We start from the raw sequence: 24,000 nt of genomic DNA, 5'->3' as shown, positions 1-24,000 counted from the left end.
TTCAGGGCTCAAACCACCTAGTTTATCATTTCAAATGTGTCAACTCAAATTCACTCATGAATTGCATAACTGTACCTGCACATTTTAAAAAACCACATCAAAATATGTAAAACAAAAAGGATATCCAGTTTGTGCAGTGAAGAAAAACTGAGTCAGTCTTGTCTGATGGATGTTGTCTCTGTCTGGGTACATTCTGCAGACTACACCCCCCCACAAAAAAAAAATCATTAAAAACAGCAGCCAATCATTCCCTAATTCCTTATGTATTATCTGTATGTGGTTAAGCAGAGAGAAATTGGCTAATTAGTGTGCACCAGATGGATATTCTTGGCCATGTTGGAGTGTGCAAATTAGGTCACCCGTTCGCATGAGTTGAACGGCATAGTTAGATAGTGTAAAAGCAATGTAACACCCGTGACCGTGGCATTTGCTATGTCACCATAATAACTAACCGGCTACACTGTATAATCTACATTATACAACAAAACATTAATATGGCCCTTACATGTTGAATATTTACCCGGTTACAATATATTTAGGATTGAAGTATAAACTATACCGGAATAGAAATAGTAACATGAAACAAATTAGTAAACATATATGATTTATTCTTACATTTGTATAAAAAAAACATGCAGGATTAAAAATAACATCTGAATTACCACTGTTCATATAAAAATACCAAATGTATATATATTTTAAATGCATAAAAGTGATCGTTTCCTTGGTACACATATGGAAAATACTTGAAGTGTGCCCATACTGTGTAGTCACACAGGCCGAGCATGAGGGTTCCTGCTTGACATGTCAACTGGTCACAAGGAACTAGTCAGTCCCCTTCATAACACTGTGAAAAATTCCCTATGAGCTAATCAACCGTCACCTCAACACCCTTTGGTCTCGTGTGCACTCTCCCAGTAACCTCATTGACCATGCAACTACTTGCTACCTATGAGCTCACCGTGAGGGAGACATTTCAGTATCATTGGATCTTAAAAAGAATAATACATTTTTGATCACAGTAATTCAAAATACATCAGCTAAGATAACTGGGTCAAATAAGCAGAATCACATTTTTCTTTTCCATTTTGACTTCAATATAAATCATTCCAGAACACTGGAGATTGCTTTGCTCTTTGGTTGAACACAAATGGCTGATTTGTATGTTCAACATGCACATTCTACTGACACATATTTATACATGTGTCAACAACAAAAAAAGAAGAGCAGATACAATTAAACCAATATAAATACATGTTCCATTATTTGTGACCCCCCCCCCAAAAAAGTCATTTTAAAAGCAATAACTATTATAGCGCTACACAGGTCTCGACTGTGTAAAAACTAAAAACAGGCCAACGCTAAGGACATCAATGACATCCAACATCACATGGTGCTTTACAATAGGAGCAATGCAAGGCCTTCTAAAGCTTTCCCGAAATTAATGAGCCCATTCATTGGGTAGGGAGCTGCACCCTGCCCACTGATAGCCTGATATTACACAACCTGTCATAAGATGGACTTACATAAAAGGCACAATATACAATGTTCGATTAAGACATTTATTTTGAACTAGTATTTTAAGTGCCCTGGAATGTTTTTGCCAACTTATTTAGATGTGTGGCACATACTAAATGTATATACATGCACACAGATCGTCAACGCCTTCCACACCCTGAAAGTATTCCTCTGCAGAGCCTTTAGGTTCCATTTACATACAAATAAGTATGTCTTTGGTACATAGTGATGAGAGAGGTACTTTTCAAACCCTTCAAGTCTCCGGCGTTTTAAGATTTCCCCTGTTGACCCCACGTTCCTGAGCAACAGTAAGGTACAAAAGACGCATATCAGTTATGTGCATCACCTTGGGTTTTCCAATGGAGGGTGCTATTGTCCTCTCAGTCTGTGCAGATGCTAGACAGTCCCCTGGAAGGTTTGGCACATGAGGGGAAAAAAAAAAGAGACTGTCCAGCTGGAAGGAAAACAGATGGAGAGCTTTGGTTGACCAATCAACAGCCGGCTCAACTTGGATGATGGAAAGGACCAGACAGCAACCTCTAGTACACTGTTAGCCTATCCGACTGCATAAAACACCCTAGACAGCGACTCAGTGTCATTAACGGTCTCAAAATATCATGAGGGTAAACCATGTGATTGTGCCAAAAGGCTTCTCACACACAAAACAATAAGTACTCGAATCTTCCTAGATTGTCCTTTCCAAATGAACAAGCAACACTGGACACCTAATCCTCCAGAGGAAGTAATTCACTGCCAAACTGAAGTATCAGATTACCATCACATCAGTCCCGGAGGAGGAGGAGGAGAGGTGGGCTCACTGAAGTGAGACTGAAATGAAAGTGGCTGTAAAGGTAAAAACCAGGAGGGTATTGTGCTCGGGTCACAGATTCTCAATCCTGACCAGTCACATTGCTTTGTCTTTGAGGCAGCGATGGAACTGGAAGAGAGGATATTTCCTGTTGATTTGTCAGACCATGAAATGCATGTATCCTTCAGCCCCGGTGACGATGACGTCCATCCAGATACGCATGGCCTCAGGGGAGGGAGACACCATGTAGTACACCCTGTCATGGGTCTTCACGCTGAACGTCAGCGATGGGTTTGGGCTCTGTGAGGGTGCAAGAGAGGGAGAAAAAAAAAACAAGGTCAAGTCTAGTTTAAGAAAAATGGTGCTTCTTACCTTGAATACAAGGATACTAGATACTTTAAATGTGTAAATAATTTGTACCTTACCTTGTGTGCATTCTTTAAATGATCATAGTAAACCTCTTCTATGGCTTGGAAGTAGATGACCCCTTTCATCTTGGCCTCGTGTTTGTCTGGAACAGAGCACATAGCGTTGGAATGACTGTTTATGGGCGGTGAAACAAAAGCATGACATTAAAATCAAAGCACTTCCTAGATTTCCAGAGCAGAGCAGCACAGCCTGACGACGATACCGGCGCTGCTTTTCCTTCAGCGCTCTGATTGATCCACCAATCACAGCCGCAACAGACAGAGAAGAGGGAGAAAGAGAGAGAATAGAAGTTCTAAATCACCTGCGTAGTAGACCAGGGTCCTGCGGTTCCGGTCGAAGACAAACCAGCGTTTCTTCCAGGTCTTGATCTTGCCACCCATCTTGACCAGGAACCCTCTGCAGGTTTTATCGGTGATGGCCAGGTGGTAGCAGTTGTCTGGGTTGTGTCCAGCTGCCTCGATGTGACCATGGAGGTCAAAGTCATCCTTCCTCTGAGGGAGGTAGCGTGTCATTGGCCGGGCCTGGGGACAAGGGTCACAGGTGTCTAGTCTGTGTTGAGCCAACGGTTAAAAGCTGCAATCAAGTTGAAGATCTGCTAGACATTTTTATTTCAAGTTGTCTTGAATCGTGTCTATTTAAGGCCAGGCACCACAACCTAACAGGGTAATATTCTCTCTCCCCCCCCCCCCCCCCCCCTACTCATATCACAATGATCTCTTACCAGTTGAATGTAGACAAAACCAATAACTACACAAACAAAACGTGGGGTTCAACAAGGGATCCCCATAAGAGGGGGTTCTTGCAGGAACCTAACTGCCCAACTGAAACGTTTAGATTTGAATTTGAAAGGACAGCAGGTGGAGACACTTAACTGAACAATGTAAAGATCTCTTCAATTTAAGGTAAGATTTGTCCCTTGTATGATCTCAATTTATATTGTTTTATGATGACACCAGCTGTCTTTTCATATTTGTGCAAATCTTTCTAAAACAGAAAATGGACGCAATTCAATGGATATATCAATCAACAAAGAGGTTGGAGTCGGCTATAAGAATATGTTGAAGGCTAGCTGTAAGCTGTATTGGGTGCAGATGACTGAACTTTTCTCTGTCTGCAGGTATACAACAGGTATGTAAATTGGTATTGGTATGTATTGCAGATCACATTTACCATCCTCCCTCCATTCTTCGTCAATGAATATCCTATAGGCCTCTACATTATGGACAAGGTATGTGTATGAAAAACATGATCAAAAACAGTTTTTGTTCATTCACATTCACCACAAAAACCATGGTATGAATACTGTTGTGTGCATGTTTTGTTAATCATCTGTATAATTACTATGTTTGGGATTCACAGACTTCACCCTCCCTACACCTCTGATGAATATAACAGGAAACCTGTTCGATTGCCATACAAAATCATTCTGGCTGTGGATACGGAGAACACGCCAGAGGATATACCCATTGGACTTGGGCTTCTGCTTGGAGTTTACCTCAGTGATTTTTTTTGTTCTGCTTTGCCACTAAAATCATAATAAAACACATTACTAAAATAGTGTGTTATTGTTATGCATATTATTAATAATAAAAGGGGAGGAGGTGGTTGAACATTTTTACCCCAAAAGGTTCTTCAAAAAGGTTCTTGGAGGATCCATTAAAAGTGGTTCTTCAAATAACACTTTTGAAAGGGCTATGCAAAGTACTTCTAGGGGTTCCCCCACAGTTTGAAGAACCCAATAAGGGTACTCCAGGAACTTTAATTTTTAGAGTACTTAACTGGTCTGTAACCTGATTTAAGATGTGCATCTATGTGAGAAAGAGCTTCTCTTTTTAAGAACAGGGACATTTCTGGGGACAGGCTGGTTACCCTATATTACTACTTTTCTGAAATATAAAAATATGCAACAGATATATATATATATATATATATATATATATAAACACACACATACATTAAATATGCGCATATTTGCATATAGCGCAAATCTGTTATTCTGAACACAGGATAAAGTCAGCCTACATTTTTTCATTTTCATTTTGTTAAGACACTCCAGCACCGGACATGTCCAGAGCAGATTGTGGATAAATACTTTTTTCATTCTTTCTATCTGTAAAATACATTTTTTGCCGCATCTTCCCAAAGAAAATGTTATCTAGAATAACGTTTAAAAAAAATGATATATCGACATTTCCCTTTTTACAAGTCTAGAGAATATATCTAAGGATAACTACACCAAATGTGGGGAATGCAGATGCGTCTGAAGCTGAGAGAAATGTGTCGGTCTGTGGGAAGGGTCTGACTTTTCGGGAAATGGCAGTTAAAGTACTATGAATTTTGCCTACCAATCGCCTATTTAGACCCAACCACGATCTCTTCAAAGTAAGGTGACTTATGGTCCTGTCTGTAACATTCTCTATGAAATGGCCTTTTAAATTATGTATGATTTAATGTAGTGAGCTTCGAAATTATGGATTTATGTTCAGTTGAGTATGGTTCAAATTCAGGGATTTTCGTGTTTTATGTTACGAATTTCGCAATTTGTGTGATATGCTACGAATCCAATTCATGCAATATGCTACAAATTTGTTGTGCTTAAGATCCCGGAATGCATCTTTAAGGGACCAAAATACAAAAGTCTAAATTGATAAGTAGATTGAAAAATGGCATTGCAGCCTATGGTGCCTCGTCTTAAATTACCATGCATCTGAAGTTATTGATATTCTTGGCCCATCTGATTCTATATCTCCCACCTGTGCCCTCTGTTTCTCGCGTAGCTTCACCTCCCTCTCGATCATCTTCTGCCTCCTGCTGGTCTCCTCCTGCAGTCTCTTCTCCAGGTCCTCCCTCCTCCGCCGCTCCTCCTCCAGGGCCTGCCTGCGCACCTCCATCTCACGCTCCTACACACGCCACACAACGATAGTTACACACACACACACACACACACACACACACACAGGGTTGCTTATGAAGGCTTCATTACCCTGTGCTCAAGGAGACGATTCTTATCAGCCTGGGCCTCTCGTAACAAACGTTCCATCTCTTCAATCTTTGCTACGTTGGATGTGCTGGCACTGTGGGGGAAAAAAAAGAGAACCAGAAACGCACATAAAGGAAGAGGACATACTCTTACCAGGAAAGCACTGTCCATCCTGGAACTGTTTAAGTGTGAGTGAAATTTCAGACTAGGGCCTTTACGATAAAGTTAATGCTGTACCTCTGCATCAGTCATAAAATCCCATTACGTACAAAGTATAGACACTACATTCTCTCTCGTTTTTCTGTCCTGTAAATAATGTATGGACTGACCAAGACCACATTCACACACTAAACTAGTGGTAACTCTCAGAGCTGTTGTGTAGTGTACAGGATTAGTAACATGCAGAGAGCACACTTCTTCTGCTTGTTAAACTGGCTGTGAGACAGCTGGACAACATCTGGGTGAAGCCACGTTGTTCAGCCTCCTCACCGATAAAAACGTATAACATACAGATAGTCCTGTACAATCACGATACACCCAAACAACATCTGCAGCGATAGATATAAACATAGATTTACCAGTGTAACAAGATATCCTGAAGAGTTAGAATGAGTCGCATAGTTTCGCTTGGAAGAGCGTATCAAATGGAAAATCCCAAACACTCTGCAGAACCATGTGTCTGTTGTCAAGCGGAACCAATGAGCATAATCAACTTTTGTCAGAGAGTTGAACTGATTTCATCTAACTCATTCCCTGCCGACAAGAACTGCCATTAAACATCAACACACAAGTCGCAAACAGAATTTTTCGCCCAAAAAGGATGCAACACCGTACTTTAGGTTTGAACAAACACGGCCTCCTCTCTACAACAGACAACCTGAAAAAGCCCTTTACTCACATTAGATTCAGCATCCTGGCACTATCCCAGTAACACAGTACTGATGTTTTCCTACAATGCGCTAACAGGTGGTTGGGCCAATTCACTGAGAGCACAGATGTGTTTGTGACCTGACACTCCTGCACCAGCCTCAGCCACACCCCTCCCTCCCCCACAGAATTAGGAAATAACCATACATATGGAATGATGCCGAGTCACATCTCTCGAATTCATAAAATGTCTCTTACGGCCATGTCACCCAGCTCTCGTCTAGAACAAAACAACAAAAAAAAATGCTATTTTCAACTAATGTCACATTGATGGTCCTGCTTGAACCACGGTCCTATGTGAACAGTTCGCTCTCTCTCTCACCTGGAGATGTTGTCTGGGGAGCAGGCAGAGATGCTGGTCTCCATGCTGTCAGAGCTGTCCACGCTGAGCGTGTCGAAGGCATGGCCGTTGTCTGCGTAGTGGAAGGAGTCCAGGAAGACGTTGGACTCGGAGACGGTCCTGCTACACAGGTCAACCAGTCTCTGTCGGTCCTCACTCGCGTACAGGTGGCTGTGGCCTGCTGAGAGACAGACAGACACACACACAGACAGACACACACTTTCTAAAGCCTTTTATCAGATTAGATGGAAGATGTAAAAAGGTTTGTTGCTGGTTAACTGTCACAACTTGATTGCAGTTGGTCCAAGGGCATTGCTGGTACACAAATAGTATATTCCCTCATAACACTGAAATGGGCGTGGTATTTCAACCCTCTCAGAACTGTTTCCAAAGTTTTGTTCCTTCCTGCTGGAAACATCAGAGCAGAGGATCCTGAATATGTCATTACTGCTCAGACCGATTCAGATGGAAACTGGAGGAAAGGATGTGGCCATCCGTGTTAACTAACAGACTGACCTGTAATGTGGACCAGGTCACGCAAGAAAGGGAAAGATACAAATGTCTAACCCTGCAGCATGTAGCTAGCACGTGGAGAGAAACAGGCAGTAGAGGTTAGGGTTAGGGAGCGAGGCGGGGAATCCAAGGATGATGAGAGAAAAGGGCAGAGAGAGACAGAGAGATGGCTTTGCGAGATGAAAACAAGTTTCCTTTCCTTCAACTAACAGTTTCCTTCTAGACAGTACTTCATTAGAGGCATCATTTACTTAATAAGAAAACCTCAAATTAAGTTTAAACTTTGGAGTAGACACAGATATCGTGTTCACAAAACAATGTTTTGTCTCACCCTTGAGCAGGCGTTGAGATTCCAGATCTCGGGGAGAGACAGAGAGGCCCCGGGGGATGGCACTACCACAGCTGGAGGTCTGGGACAGGGGCACGTGGGACTGCAGAGTAGACAGACAGACAACAGAGAGAGAGAGAGAGAGCGAGAGATCATGACCTGGTAAGTGTCTCTCTAACCCAAAGCTCCAGTAATCAGATGAGGGGACTCTGGCATTCAATGTCATTATCAATATTTCAATGACGTGCAATTGGGAGGTTGCTCCCCCATGCTCACCTTAGAGGACAGGCTGCGGCCCAGTGTGGAGCTGCTGTAGTGACTGAGGGGCTGCTGGCTCCTCTTACGGAGATTGTCACTGAGGTGGGAGTTCTCCTTACTGCCCCGCCTCCTCTCCTCCAGAGAGCGGAAGTGCTGAAGAGACCAGGACAGAAACATATGGAAATGATAAAAGCTTTACATTCATTGAAAGTGGTGGTTTTATAAGGCAACTTCCTCTGTTGTTAGGAAATCCAGTCATGCACTGGAGGGCTCCTAGTACAGACACAGCTGCCCTCTGCTGGTCAGACATTAGGTATGCACTTTGAGTAGTGAATGAATTGTACAATATACCTCTTTCATGGCAACAGGGTTGTTAGGGAAGGCCTGCCCTCCAGTCACTTCAGCATACTTCCTCTCCAGCGAGGCCAGGTTCTCCCTCTCCTAGAGACACACAGACTGTCAGTTAAACAGCTGCAGTCAGTCCAATACAAAACAAAACCAGTAACCAAAAACCTTCTTACCCTCTGAAGCATGAGGAGCAGGTTGTTCTTCTCTTTCAGAAAGCTGTCCTTCTCTCGCTGAGACTGCTGGGTAATCTGTGTGGACTGCTTCTTCAGGGTCAGGAGTCTCTCCTTGCGTGTGACAGTACTACGCTGGTAATCTGCTACCTCTCGGAGTAAATTATGGTTCCGACCCTCCTTCTCCTCGTCCTGACGACTCTCTCTCTCCAGCTGCTGGAACTCCAGGTCTTCAAACCACTTCCTCTCAGCCTCCAGTACCTCCACATCCTAACAGACAGCGCGCACACACACACACACACACACGCACGCACACGCACACGCACACACACACACACAAGTGCGCACATCATAAGATAGAGAATGCACTGGCTTTAAGTGGTGTGTGGAGGATTTAAACACAGACATACAAATACACTGCTCAAAAAAATAAAGGGAACACTTAAACACCACAATGTAACTCCAAGTCAATCACACTTCTGTGAAATCAAACTGTCCACTTAGGAAGCAACACTGATTGACAAATTTCACATGCTGTTGTGCAAATGGAATAGACAACCGGTGGAAATTATAGGCAATTAGCAAGACACCCCCAATAAAGGAGTGGTTCTGCAGGTGGTGACCAGACCACTTCTCAGTTCCTATGCTTACTGGCTGATGTTTTGGTCACTTTTGAATGCTTGCGGTGCTTTCACTCTAGTGGTAGCATGAGAAGGAGTCTACAACCCACACAAGTGGCTAAGGTAGTGCAGCTCATCCAGGATGGTACATCAATGCGAGCTGTGGCAAGAAGGTTTGCTGTGTCTGTCAGCGTAGTGTCCAGAGCATGGAGGCGTTACCAGGAGACAGGCCAGTAAATCAGGAGACGTGGAGGAGGCCGTAGGAGGGCAACAACCCAGCAGCAGGACCGCTACCTCCGCCTTTGTGCAAGGAGGAGCACTGCCAGAGCCCTGGAAAATGGCCTCCAGCAGGCCACAAATGTGCACATGTCTGCTCAAACGGTCAGAAACAGACTCCATGAGGGTGGTATGAGGGCCCGATGTCCACAGGTGGGGGTTGTGCTTACAGCCCAACTCCGTGCAGGACATTTGGCATTTGCCAGAGAACACCAAGATTGGCAAATTCACCACTGGCACCCTGTGCTCTTCACAGATGAAAGCAGGTTCACACAGACTGGAGATGCCGTGGAGAACGTTCTGCTGCCTGCAGCATCCTCCATGACCGGTTTGGCGGTGGGTCAGTCATGGTGTGGGGTGGCATTTCTTTGGGGGGGGGGGGGGGCGCACAGCCCTCCATGTGCTCGCCAGAGGTAGCCTGACTGCCATTAGGTACCGAGATGAGATCCTCAGACCCCTTGTGAGACCATATGCTGGTGCGGTTGGCACTGGGTTCCTCCTAATGCAAGACAATGCTAGACCTCATGTGGCTGGAGTGTGACAGCAGTTCCTGCAAGAGGAAGGCATTGATGCTATGAACTGGCCCGCCCGTTCCCCAGACCTGAATCCAATTGAGCACATCTGGGACATCATGTCTCGCTCCATCCACCAACGCCACGTTGCACCACAGACTGTACAGGAGTTGGCGGATGCTTTAGTCCAGGTCTGGGAGGAGATCCCTCAGGAGACCATCCGCCACCTCATCAGGAGCATGCCCAGGCATTGTAGGGAGGTCATACAGGCACGTGGAGGCCACACACACTACTGAGCCTCATTTTGACTTGTTTTAAGGACATTACATCAAAGTTGCATCAGCCTGTAGTGTGGTTTTCCACTTTAATTTTGAGTGTGACTCCAAATCCAGACCTCCATGGGTTGATAAATTTGATTTCCATTGATAATTTGTGTGATTTTGTTGTCAGCACATTCAACTATGTAAAGAAAAAAGTATTTAATAAGAATATTTCATTCAGTCAGATCTAGGATGTGTTATTTTAGTGTTCCCTTTATTTTTTTGAGCAGTGTACATTTCCATTTTACAGACTAGACCACAGTAATGAACTCCATGTATCCTGCAGTGCCAGTTAAATGCATTAGCTGGATAACAACATACATCTACTCTCTGAGCACATCATTCAAGTCACTGCACTTTCCTTACTTGGCTATCTCGGTCTGAATCATAGGGGAGAGACCAAGTGAAAGCAAGAACTAGAAAAGGAGCTGTCCGAATGAGACAGGGTGGGATACGAGGACATCGGGAAAAGGGAGCGGATGGCCAAAGAGGAGGATTCTAGGTGCGCCACAGAAATAGAACACAAAAGCAAACACATGGAAGAGGAGGGTGAATTACGAGGAGGAGCGAGGGAAGCAGAAAGCAACGTGTTAAAAGGGAGAAAGGCAGTCATAATAACCGAGGAGGACGAGGGAAGCAGAAAGCAACGTGTTAAAAGGGAGAAAGGCAGTCATAATAACCGAGGAGGACGAGGGAAGCAGAAAGCAACATGTTAAAAGGGAGAAAGGCAGTCATAATAACCGAGGAGGACGAGGGAGCAGGTAGGAGTTTGATGCTGTGTCTTACTGACCCTGGAGAGCTGCTGCTGAAGCTGCTCCTTGAGCGCCTCGGGACAGTTGTCCAGCTGGGTCTTCTGCTCAGAGACAAGCTCAGACAGCCTCTCTACTTTTACCCTCTCAGCATCGAGCAGGGCTTTCTCCTGCATAGTCATGGACACACACACACACACACACACACACACACACACACACACACACACACACACGCACAGACACAAAGGCACGCACACATGCATACACACACACACACACACACACACTAAAACATATGCGCAAGTGCGCACGCATACATGCACACACACACGACAACAGAGAGAGGAAAGAGAGTGTTAGTGAAGGGAGAAAGGAAACAAAGTGGAGGGATGGAGGGAAAAAAAGAGGAAGGACTGCTCTACTGTATTCAGACCTGTAGGTTGGACTGCTCTACTGTATTCAGACCTGTGGGCTGGACTGCTCTACTGTATTCAGAACTGTGGACTGTAGATTCAGCCTAGTCAGATTCTTACCACTGACATCCCGACTCCCACATACTCTGTCTCTCTGTCCGTCTCTCCCCCTCACGTTCCCTGTGTCTGAGAGCAATGGCTTCCAACTCAGGGCTGGACAACATCTGCTGCACTTACCTGGGACTTCTCTGCAAGGGCAGTCTTGTCAGTGCTGCCAATCTTCTCATTGAGTTGGTCCAGTACCTCCTTCTCCCTCTGTAGCAGGGCCATCTCAGAGACCTGCTCTCCCTCCAGCAGAGCCCGCTCCACCTCCATCTGCACACACCACACACACAGGTAACATTATCCCACTGACCGACGCAGCTTTAAATTACAATGATCCATAACTCTAGATAATTCGCTCCCAAAAGCCAGATACCAGCGCTAACCCCCACTAGTATCATTACCCGGCCACAACTGTAAACATTCATTTCCTAACTCCACAAAGAATTCCAACTCATAAACACACACACATCAACATTAACTCCCACTGACACAAACATCAAACACCCAGCATGCGTGCAGCTCCGTTCACAATCCCATGGCGTGCGCTGCATACCTCTCTGATGGACTCCTCCATCTGGTTGTCCAGGTCTTTGATCTTCTGCTCCACCTCCTCTATGTTGTTCAGCACCTGGATCCTCTCCTCCTCAATACGGCTCACTTCCTGTTTCAGATGCACATCCTCCGCAGCCTGCTGCTGGTGATATTACGGAACCAGCATTAGTCCACAAACTACTGCATCTACTCACAATGTGTGTTACCGTCAACACTGTGATGATGTCATCTCTAAATTATTATAAAGGCCCACGCCAGGATCATGCCTCTTGTTTAAAGATATCCACTGTTGTACACAGGGGTATGGGGGAAAGAAATGTGTTTTTATGTTTTCTTCACATCCTGTAATTCCTTCTCATTTATTGCCATAGTACGTCGATGAGATGGAGCTGCTGCAAAATGCTGTGAGTGATGGTGGGGTGGATTAATGCTCCTGCCTCGGGTTTCCTCTACATTACAGACAAGTCCTTCAGCAGAATAGGGACTGGGTCACTCATACTCTGCTACATCAGAAGGACTTTACTGTACAAGCCTTAGTCATCTCCTCTACCAGTCAGAGAGGCCTGCTGCCACCAGACAGAATCAAACAACCGCTCCTTCTCATCAGCCCCAGGTCTAATCCACACACATTCAGCCACATGCTGTTTCTGACCCATCACAGCCTCTACAATATCTGATTCCTACTCCACATAGGAGCCTAAAGTAGTGCTGCTCTATAGCGGTCTGAACCTCATGTGGCAGGCAGACCGCAGTCCTACGATTTATGGGCTGTTTCAGAGACGGTATTTGACTAACTGCTCCACTGTTCCACTGCCAGGGTTTAGGAATGCGAGTCGGAAGAAGAGTGGATTGGGAGGTTCAATAACTTGTGTCTTTAATGGGTCTCTGCCTCAGCCGTAACAAATGTTAATCGGAAATGTATTCTCTACATGCAATGAAATATAATGCTAATCTGGTAGTCAGGGAATAAAGTAGGCCCTCAAAATATTTTTTTCCCCCAAATAAAAAAAAAGATAGTATGATTTGGTATAAATATTAATATCAGCTACAAAGCAGGTACTGGGTATTGTAAGTACTGTAATATGAAGAAAACATCTGGACAAATACTTTTCTCACACCATATGCGCGCGCACACACATACACAGTTATTCCACTGGGGTTAAAGTCATTTCCTGCTCCCCCTCCTTTCAGATAGGGCTGTAACTGACTTAGGGCTGTAACTGAACTATTCCCCAGAGAACTCCATTAAAACCAAACACAGCATTAAGTCGTTACTGCTCTAGAGTGGAAAAATGCCACGGTTTTACAGCGATAATATAACTCTAATAGTTGCACTGGGACTCAAACTGGGACTGGGGTTAGGTTCAGAGTCCGAATAAGCTCCTGGTGAAAGACGGAGGAACCACTGGAGGTGTACTTTGTGTTTAAATACAGGCCTACGGGGAAAGTATAGAATATTTCAGGAGGACTCCTTATATCTTCAGCAACACTGCTGCATACCTCAACCCCCGCAGGGCTACATAGTTTCCACTACCTTGTGTGCTCACATACCCTCTAATGCTGTGGTGTCAAACATACAGCCTGCAGGCCGGTTTGGCCCACGATCCGGTCCAATCCGGCCCATAGGTGGTTTGAGTTAAAAAATATATATAATAATTTAAAAAATATATACATACAGTGGGGCAAAAAAGTATTTAGTCAGCCACCAAATTGTGCAAGTTCTCCCACTTAAAAAGATGATAGGCCTGTAATTTTCATCATAGGTATACTTCAACTATGACAGACAAAATGAGAAAAAAAAATCCAGAAAATCACATTGTAGGATTTTTAATTAATTTATTTCCAAATTATGGTTGAAAATAAGTATTTTGTCAATAACAAAAGTTTCTCAATACTTTGTTATATACCCTTTGTTGGCAATGACAGAGGTCAAACGTTTTCTGTAAATCTTCACAAGGTTCACACACTGTTGCCGGTATGTTGGCCCATTCCTCCATGCAGATCTCCTCTAGAGCAGTGATGTTTTGGGGCTGTTGCTGGGCAACACGGACTTTCAACTCCCTCCAAAGATTTTCTATGGGGTTGAGATCTGGAGACTGGCTAGGCCACTCCAGGACCTTGAAATGCTTCTTACGAAGCCACTCCTTCGTTGTCCGGGTAGTGTGTTTGGGATCATTGTCATGCTGAAATACCCAGCCACGTTTCATCTTCAATGCCCTTGCTGATGGTAGGCTTTGTTACTTTAGTCCCAGCTCTCTGCAGGTCATTCACTAGGTCCCCCCGTGTGGTTCTGGGATTTTTGCTCACCGTTCTTGTGATCATTTTGACCCCACGGGGTGAGATCTTGCGTGGAGCCCCAGATCGAGGGAGATTATCAGTGGTCTTGTATGTCTTCAATTTCCTAATAATTGCTCCCACAGTTCATTTCTTCAAACCAAGCTGCTTACCTATTGCAGATTCAGTCTTCCCAGCCTGGTGCAGGTCTACAATTTTGTTTCTGGTGTCCTTTGACAGCTCTTTGGTCTTGGCCATAGTGGAGTTTGGAGTGTGACTGTTTGAGGTTGTATACAGGTGCCTTTTATACTGATAACAAGTTCAAACAGGTGCCATTAATACAGGTAACGAGTGGAGGACAGAGGAGCCTCTTAAAGAAGAAGTTACAGGTCTGTGAGAACCAGAATTCTTGCTTGTTTGTAGGTGACCAAATACTTATTTTCCACCATAATTTGCAAATAAATTCATTAAAAATCCCAGTGATTTTCTGGATTTTTTTTTCTCATTTTGTCTGTCATAATTGAAGTATGATGAAAACTACAGGCCTCATCTTTTTAAGTGGGAGAACTTGTACAGTTGGTGGCTGACTAAATACTTTTTTGCCCCACTGTGTGTGTGTGTGTGTGTGTCAAATTCCTGCCCTGCTAGAGTTGTCCCGTTCAACGGTAAGAGCTGTTATTGTGAAGTGTAAATGTCTAGGAGCAACAACGGCTCAGCCGCGAAGTGGTATGCCACAAATCCTCCACAGAGCGGGACTGCCGAGTGCTGAAGCGCGTAGCAACACTCACTACCGAGATCTAAACTGCCTCTGGAAGCAGCGTCAGCACAATAACTGTTCGTCAGGAGCTTCATTAAATGGGTTTCCATGGCTGAGCAGCCGCACACAAGCAGCATGGTGTAAAGCTCGCCGCCATTGGACTCTGGAGCAGTGGTAACGCGTTCTCTGGAGTGATGAATCACGCTTCACCAACTGGTAGTCCGACAGATGGATCTGAGTTTGGCGGATGCCAGGAAAAGCTATCTGCCCTAATGCATAATGCCGACTAATGTTTGGTGGAGGAGGAATAATGGTCCGGGGCTGTTTTCATGGTTCGGGCTAGGCCCCTTAGTTCAAGTGAAGGGAAATCTTAATGCTATAGCATACAATGACAATCTAGATGATTCTGTGCTTCCAACATTCTGGGCTCCCGATTGGCACAGTCGTCTAAGGCACTGCATCTCTGTGCTAGAGGCGTCACTACAGACCCTGGTTTGATTCCAGGCTGTATCACAACCCGTTGTTATTGGGTGTCCCATCGGGCGGTGCACAATTGGCCCAGTGTTGTTAAAGTTTGCCCGGGGCAGGCAGTCATTGTAAATAAGAATTTGTTCTTTACTGACTTGCCTAGTGAAATAAAGGTTCAATAAATACAAATCTAACTTTGTTGCAACAGTTTGCCTGTCAATGCCCCCGTGCACAAACAAAGTCCATACATAAATGGTTTGTCGAGATCGGTGTGGAAGTACTTGACTGGCCTGCACAGAGCCTTGACCTCAATCCCATCGAACACCTTTGGGATAAATTGGAACGCCAACTACGAACCAGGGCTAATCGCCCAACATCAGAGCCCGACCTCACTAATGCTATTAGGGCTGAATGGAAGCAAGGCCCCCAGCAATGTTCCAACATCTTCCCAGAAGAGTGGAGGCTGTTATAGCAGCAAAGGGGGACCAACTCCATATTAATGCCCATGATTTTGCAATGAGATGTTCGACGAGCAGGAGTCCACATACTTTTCGTGATGTAGTGTACTTTAAAATAACTAAAAACGTATGTGTGTATCTACATTCACTCTGTCATAGGTGAACACACGCAGCTATGTCAGGAAATACTGTGTCATGCAGATGCTTTGAAATCACTCCCATACCCAGAATTCCTTGTTTCTTTTTATACCCCCCCCACCCCCCCCCACACCCCACACACACCCACACTTTTTCTATACACTTTTCACTGTGTGAGTATGTGTGCCCCACATGTTTATATTGAAGTGCTTGTTTGAGTGTTGAAAGGGTTAGAAAGGAAAGATCTCCGGTCTCAGGACAATGTAAGGCATGTCCACCAGGCCTTACCTTGGCTCTATGGTGAGGGGAGGGTGAGGGGGCACTGCTGCGCAGGCTGAGAGCAGGTGACTGGGCCCTGGCATCCCTGTGCCCGCTGTGATGGCGCTCGCGGACCTGCCGCTCCTCTGCCAACTGGTATCCCTCGGCTCTGGTGCCAAAGCCGTTCTCCGGGGCAGTGCCGCTGACGCTGCCAGGGGAGTCGGAGAACACCGACTCATCATCAGACACCTGCAACTTCTCCAGCTCCTTGTTGATCTTCTGCAGGTCTGAGACGGCCAAGCCTCTCTGGTCCCGCTCCACACGGCCCAGCTCAGTACACAGGCTCAGGATGGTCTCCAGCCGTTGGCGCTCCTACACACAGACCAGTGGCCAACACAGTCACGTATACAGCCAATATACCACTCAGATTGTGATACTGGGATCCAATTATTTCGTAGATGGGTGGTTTCGTCTATTTACAGTCTTTCGTCAACACAATGTGTTCACCCATAAGCACGATCAAACAACCTATAAAAACAGCGCATAAAAACACAATAAAACCAGAGAAACCACATTTTTAAAGGGATTCTGACGTGCAAAATTGTATCCAGTGATTTTCCGAGGAAAGCAACGTTCAAAGGAGTTTTAACCAGTCTGACCAACTGGTTTTATGGCGTACCAGTCTGAATGGCTTCCATCTCTTTACAGCAGGAGTGAGTGTGTGTTCAGTCAATTAAACAGAGAGCTTGTGAAACATGGTGAGAACTAGTCAGAAAATCCAATTAGTCTTCTCAAGTGACAGAACCTGAAATCAAAGCTCCATAAACACTTTCATGTTTTCATAACAGTCCCTAGTGAAGAGACTGGGGACCAGATGAACTGGCAGAATGAAACCAGGTGTCTCAGCCACACAATCAGAACCTTCTAGATTAAACTCTAGAGTGAATAATAAAAGCAGGATATTATCATGGCAGAATAATAATGAATAGGAGTAAAATAATTGATTCTCTCACCAGTCTCTGCACCTCCTGTTCTCTGAGCCTCTCGTCTCTCTGGTGCATGTGGTAGTCTCTCAGCTCCTCCTTCCCATTCAGAGAGCTGATGCTGCCCCTCCTCGATCCCGGCCCCAGTCCTCCCTTCCCAAAGGACAGCCTCCTCTCCCCCAGGCCCAGGTCCAGGCAGGGTGAGGAGCCCTGTAGGCCCCCTCCCTCCAGCTCACAGCCCAGAGAGGCCAGGCTGGCCCGGCGGGGAGTACCCGGTACACTGGCTGTGGCTGGCACAGTCACGTCTGGCGGCCGCTCCAGAGAAAACAGGTTGCGCCTCGACTTAGAGGAGAAGGACACAGAAACCTTCTCCCCTCGGTGGGAGCCCATGGATCGGCGTGGTGGCAGGGACAGAGCCGGGGAGTCAGCCGACCGGTGGAGGCGGGGTAGAGAGCGACTGTGGGTAGAGCCCAGGCCATTGAGTGACCCTGTAGAGTACTTCCTCTGACGTGGTGCAGGGTCTATACCATTGTCCACGTTCCGGCCCTGGGCGTATAGCCTGCGGCCAAGACGAGGGCTGGAGGGCATGCTGGCCGCCCCGCTGTGGCCCCGAGGTGGACGGGGGGCAGGCTCCCCATAGGAAGAGGAACCATTCCACATGGACAGCAGAGAACTGGCTACTGGGGGGCGGCGACCATCAGAGGAGTTAGAGAGAAGCAGGCTGTCCTGTGATTGGTGGCGTGAGCGTGTGTATGGCAGGTTGGGGCTGAGAGGACGCTCGCCCTGGCGAGGAGAGGGGGGCATGCTGCTGCTGGTCATGTAGGGGAGGCCCCTGGAGGAGAGGGGGCGCATCGCGCTCCCATGGGCTGTGGGAGACACAGGGCTGGGAGGAGGCAGGCTAAGGTAGGTGCGGGTAGATTCTGCGCTGGCCCTGAGGCTAGCCTCCAGAGCACTCTTCCTGCGCTGCAGAGTCTCCATCAAGTCCTGCAGCTCCGCCTTCGAACGGGAGCCTCTCATCACGGTGCCACCCACTGAGCCGCCATTGCTGTGCTCAGTCTTCACACAGTCTGCGGAAACATCAGATGAATAGAACTCTCGTTAATGTGGATATATGATCCGGTCTTGGAGCACCCTTATAATCACCCTACTTCAAGCCTAACACCTGAGCGAGCGAGATTGAGGCAATCGGACTGAGTGGGATCTAATAGCCAAACAGTGATCAAGCCCCTGCAATGTGCTGACTAAGGAGGGAAAAACCAGCGAAGAACTCCCCTCAGACAGTTCTGGGCCCAACACAAACAGAGTCTGTGGTTAAAGAAAACTTCTTCTAAAAATGGAAAAATGTTGTCAGAGAAAGATGTGCCAGAATGCCTTTGTACTTTCTAGCACTGAGGGACAGCCTGGACCCTGAGCACCTCTGTCGGCACACCCCTTCCTCCCACAGTACCCGGGCCCTGCATGCTCTAAGGTCAACTGGGCTGGCTGGCCTCAGACTTTGTTTATCTGTGCTTACATGCTGCCATTTGTTTTTCTCAGCGGATAAACTCACACTGCATAGCGGAGGATGTGGTGGTCGTCCATTTATTTATACCTTACATGGGCAGTTTGACCAAAGTACTTTGGCTGTGTACATAATCATTGAGCTGAAGAGTATAACTACAGTGTCAGAGAGACGGACAGAAAGACAGAGAACAAGCACATTCTGGACTGAGAACCACTTCCATAAACACACATCAATCACACGGACACATCTGGAGGTTCCTCATGCAAGGGGACAAAGGGGATAAACAGGGGAGAATTGCAGTAGGTATGGGGGAAGTAGAGAAATGGGGGTAATAGGCTAGCATAAGGAAAGGAAAGGAGAAATGGTTGTGTGTTGTCTTTGAGAGAGAGAGAGAGAGACCTACCTGAGCCGTAGACCATTGTGGTGACAGGACTCTTTTGGGGCAGCATGCTCTTCATTCGACTGGCCTCCTCTGGGTGGAAGAAGTAGGATTCACCTAGACAGAGTGTACCCTGGGAAAACAACAAACAAAGAACTGCACTCTCTCACAAATACACACAGATTCAGGAGAGTACTTTGTAGAATATATTGAACACCGCCGCACACACACACACACACACAGTAATGACTACATGGTTATGTAAAAATGGACTCCTTCTCAGAGCTTCCCATTAAAATAATTGTCAAACTCAAATCAACTCCTCTACCCGTGAACACACACACACAAGAGAATGCTTCTTGGAGCAGAGCTTTACTGAGTTTCCGCCGATTACACCAATATCCAAATAAAACACATTGTTTAATGCAGAGAGCAGTATAAGATACTGTCACGACACCTCAGACCAGTCCGTATATAGAGCACACTACAAAATACCCTCTGTTCTCCAACACAGTCTGGAGCTGAGCAGCTAAATGAGAAAACCTTACAGAGTAGGACAGTAGTCTGGCTGACGCCTAATTCAAAGTCCTCCTGACTTCAGAGTCTGGAAAAGTTGTTTTGATGATGTTAGCACGATGCGTTGATAAAGGGGGCTGTGCTTTTTTTACTGGTTGGTTCTTCCCTGTGTCCTTCTCACTCAAACACCCACTTGGACAGCCACACAGAGCCCACCCCCCGAGCGCTGCCACCCCCCTCCCTTCCAATACAACTGCTGGATTTTCTTATCCAAACAATGTGAGGTCTCAACCCCCGGGGAAAATAAAACATCTGAGAAAACCAAATCAAACTCAGCCAGAAATAAACTGTGTGAATACTGCATTTACAACAGCCTCCTGCCCAGACCAGTGTGTCAGATCTCCCTCTCTGATCACGTGAGTCGAGACAGCCTTGCTAGGAAAACAGATCCCAGGGAAAGAATTCAGGCTCCAGTATTAATGATATCTGAGAAGGAAACAAAGTTCACCTCACTTTTGTGGGCAAACAATGGATGGCTGAGAAGGCTGCTCTTTGTCCCTGAATCAATATGCTGTTGACCCCTTTATATAATGTCATTGAACTGAGCGGTCTGGTACACACTTTGATGATTTCAGCTATATTTACTCTCTGAGACTGGGGCTCTGACAGAGATGTACAACCCCTCTCCCCCAAACACACACAGTTGTACGCACGCACGAGTCTTTGGGTCTGATAATCCAAGGTTTCCTGCTCCGCCAGGCTGATGGCTGGCAAGCTGGAGGACGTTCTTCAGTAAGTTGTGGATCCTTTTATACAATCAGCTACAACCCACAATCCATCATCATGAGTTCGCCCTGATCTGGCCACCTAAAACATCTTTCCCTCATACGGGGAGTAGGGGTCTTTTAACCAACACCAGACAACAGGGCAGCAAGGCAGAGCAGAGCAAAAACAGACAGGAGAGGATTTCTTTCTTCAGGGAATCTCATTTCACGTAGGATGCCTCCTACACATGTGGGTTCTACTCAATGTTTGTGTGTGTGTGCGCGCGTACGTGTGTTATACGACTAGCCTTACACTGGAACTAGGGTTACTCTGTAATAATATAGTGGGCTGTATATTACCAGTGGTGGAAAAGTACCCAATTGTCATACTTGAGTAAAAATATAGATACCTTCATAGAAAGTTACTCAAGTAAAAGTAAAATACTACTTGAGTAAAAGTATTCGGTTCTAAATATACTTAAGTATCAAAAGTAAAAGTATACAATTTCAAATTCCTTCTTTTAAGCAAAGCAGACGGCATAATTTTCTTGTTTTTAAACATAAGGATAGCCATGGGCACACTCCAACACTCAGACATAATTTACAAAAGATGCATGTGTGTTTAGTGAGTCCACCAGATTAGAGGCAGAAGGGATGACAATGTACAATGTGTTGTCTTGATAAGTGTGTGAATTGGTCCATTTTCCTGTCCCGCTAAGCATTCAAAATGTAACGAGAACTTTTGGTGTCAAGTAAAATGTATGGAGTAAAAAGTACATTATTTTCTTTTGGAATGTAGTGAAGTAAAAATAAAAGTTGTCAAAAATAGAAATAGTAAAGTAAGGTACAGATATCCCCAAAACTACTTAAGTAGTACTTGCAAGTTTTTTTACTTAAGTTCTTTACACCACTGTATATTACTAACTGATAAGACTTCTAACACGTTTTTCTAAAAAAACAACATTTGTGTAACAACTTAGTCCTCTATTAAAATATGTATACTACAGAGGATGGTGTTGTGGTACTGTACCTCATATGACCAAACACCCAAGGCTTAGGGAATCACCCTCTCACAGATTCTTAGCCCCTTCTGAGAATAGCACACCTTTTTGTCTAGTTGATTAGCCACATAATGACATGGTTACTCGGCAGCAGAGGTGTCAAAATTAGCGGTCCAATGCGCAGCCAGCTCGACTTCTCTTTAAACTCTGCATGCATCTCCCAATCATATCAGAAAACAGTAAACACAAGTGATCAAATGATAGGCATATTCTTCTAATTAAGTAGGCCTATTAGCATACAATACATTTAAAAAATCCGAAGGAGTAGGCTATCAAACCACTTCGGGGAAACGGTGCCACCATATGAAAAGTACTTAAGGAAAGCGCACTCTGATTTTCCGAGCAATTCAGCTGGAAAACATCCATACATTTATTCTAAAAAATAAAACAAGAATATAGCCTATTTTGCGGGCAACTCTTTCACAGAAACAAGTAACCCAACGGAACCATGCCTATATTTGAACAATGAAACAAACCGGAGTTCGAGAAAGATGAACCGAACGACTGGTAAAAAGAAAAGAAAATAAGGGTTATTATCCTGAAAGATAAGAGAGAACGCGGCGCTGGGTGAAACAGATGCGCCTCTACTCTGCCTCTTGCAGCAACCGATAGGTTTCTCCAAACTTTTGATAACTTCTGAGATTTCTTTGTTCAGAAGACGACAACTGACCTTTGTGTGCTGTCTCATTCAAACTGTTGAGCGCCGGTGATGGACAACACTCCCCTACCTCGGATTAGCATGACAATGGGACAGAGACGATGCCTGCTGCTACCTTGACTGATTCCTCTGACGCTCCTCCCCATTCTCAGTCGAAGCCCCAAACCCGCGGACTGCGCAAATCTGGTTGGTTGATTTGGGTGGTCGCAGACGCGCTAAATGGGGGAGAGGGAAATAGGGAGACGGTGGAGAGGGAAATAGGGGGCCGGGTGACGGGGGTTCTGTAACCGCAACCCAAATCGACCCACGCTGATAAAGCACGTCCCAATAGCAATGTCTAAAACATCACTACATTGCGCAGATCTCTAATCAGTGCATGCGTTAATTTCATTCCACTGTATGTTCCCCCTAGGACATTCAAAACTATAGGAACAAGAGCCACAACCTGTTATAAACAACTTCCAAGCCGACTGCTTGAAAACAGTAAACTGAAACTACAAACACTAACAACTATTACTTACAACATTATAATATAGGCCTAACTATTTTTTTCTTTTTTCCCCCAATTGTTTACACACTAAAACTGGCCCATGAGGCACAATGACCCACACCTGTATCTCATTTAGCAGAACCAGACACCAAATCTGCAATACTACTGGCACATGTTTTGCTTTACAATCAGATTGCAATTCTATAACAAACATTTGGCAAAACGCAACACACAATTCTCTACCTTTGGCACAATCTTCACAACTAAAATCTCTTGTGCAAATGAAAAGCAACACTGTTCAAGGAGCTAAACTCAATGTATCACTTTCACTCTTCACATGTGCAAACACTAATTGCGTAAATGTTCACTTTGCAATCAGACCTTTGGTATGGATAAAATGGCCACTCCTGTGTTTGGAAAACAATGGAAGCAAACTTTGCACAGATAGGTAGAGGTTGAGGAAGAGGAAGAGGTAGAGGAAGAACAAGGACAGTGATCTCTGATGAAATTCGGGCAACTGTGGTGGACCATGTGGTCAACCATGGTTTGTCCTTGAGAGAGGCTGAGCAGAGAGTGCAGCCCAATCTGAGCCATGGTTTGACCTTGAGAGAGGCTGGGCAGAGAGTGCAGCCCAATCTGAACCATGGTTTGACCTTGAGAGAGGCTGAGCAAAGAGTGCAGCCCAATCTGAGCCATGGTTTGACCTTGAGAGAGGCTGAGCAGAGAGTACAGCCCAATCTGAGCTGCTTCACCGTAGCATCCATCATCCGGAAGTACCAAAATGAGAATAGGTATGTAAATCAGACATTGGATCTCTCTAGTACGTGTACTACTTGACAGCAGTACAACATAAAGCACAGTAAAGACTGTAGATCCCAATGCATACTGTAAAGGGAAACAAAGTCAATGTTTCATGTATTACTGTATGTTTGAAATTGGTAGCTATTCTACTTTGTAACATGTTTATGTTGTATGACTGTAGTGTTTACTGTACTGTATGCTATTTTGTTTTTGTAGAACTGAAAGACAACCACCATGTGGGTGGTAGAACACGTCTATTTACAGACAAACAGGAGGTTTGTGCAAATTGTTGTTGAAAATAATGCCATTAAACTGCAGAAAA

The 24,000-nt window shown here is 45.2% G+C and overlaps 1 protein-coding gene across 8 annotated transcripts; it reads right to left on the bottom strand.

Moving 5' to 3' along the window:
• Nucleotides 1-590: 590 nt before the first annotated feature.
• On the bottom strand, nt 591-22,516 carry LOC139418592 (pleckstrin homology-like domain, family B, member 2a). 8 transcript variants are annotated; one of them, XM_071168180.1, is made up of 17 exons: nt 22,400-22,485; nt 19,413-19,521; nt 17,536-18,572; nt 16,553-16,894; nt 12,171-12,311; nt 11,750-11,887; nt 11,138-11,266; nt 8,623-8,889; nt 8,453-8,542; nt 8,120-8,254; nt 7,847-7,946; nt 6,985-7,183; nt 5,739-5,829; nt 5,509-5,655; nt 3,057-3,276; nt 2,752-2,837; nt 591-2,626 (listed from the first exon to the last, which is right to left on the bottom strand). In XM_071168180.1, exons 1-17 carry the CDS (start codon nt 22,415-22,417, stop codon nt 2,486-2,488), a joined length of 3,390 nt encoding a protein of 1,129 aa, XP_071024281.1. In that variant the 5' UTR covers nt 22,418-22,485; the 3' UTR covers nt 591-2,485. The 8 variants fall into 8 exon arrangements, with proteins under 8 accessions (XP_071024281.1, XP_071024283.1, XP_071024282.1 ...); XM_071168182.1 differs by having other exon boundaries at nt 6,985-7,180; XM_071168181.1 differs by having other exon boundaries at nt 12,171-12,308.
• Between the last annotated feature and the right edge of the window lie 1,484 nt (nt 22,517-24,000).

The sequence above is a fragment of the Oncorhynchus clarkii genome, chromosome 10 (genome assembly GCF_045791955.1).
Source record: "Oncorhynchus clarkii lewisi isolate Uvic-CL-2024 chromosome 10, UVic_Ocla_1.0, whole genome shotgun sequence".
Taxonomy (NCBI): Eukaryota; Metazoa; Chordata; class Actinopteri; order Salmoniformes; family Salmonidae; genus Oncorhynchus; species Oncorhynchus clarkii.
The sequence above is the reverse complement of the archived record's forward strand: the minus strand, read 5'-3'. Positions and strand labels throughout refer to the sequence as shown.

Bases quoted from the DNA above. Each gene is read 5' to 3' on its own strand.
- LOC139418592 (XM_071168180.1), bottom strand. The intron at 16,895-17,535 runs GTGAGAGAATCA...GTCTGTGTGTAG, and splicing joins AACAGGAGGTGCAGAGACTG to GAGCGCCAACGGCTGGAGAC. The intron at 7,184-7,846 runs GTGAGACAAAAC...TCTGTCTCTCAG, and splicing joins ATCTCAACGCCTGCTCAAGG to CAGGCCACAGCCACCTGTAC.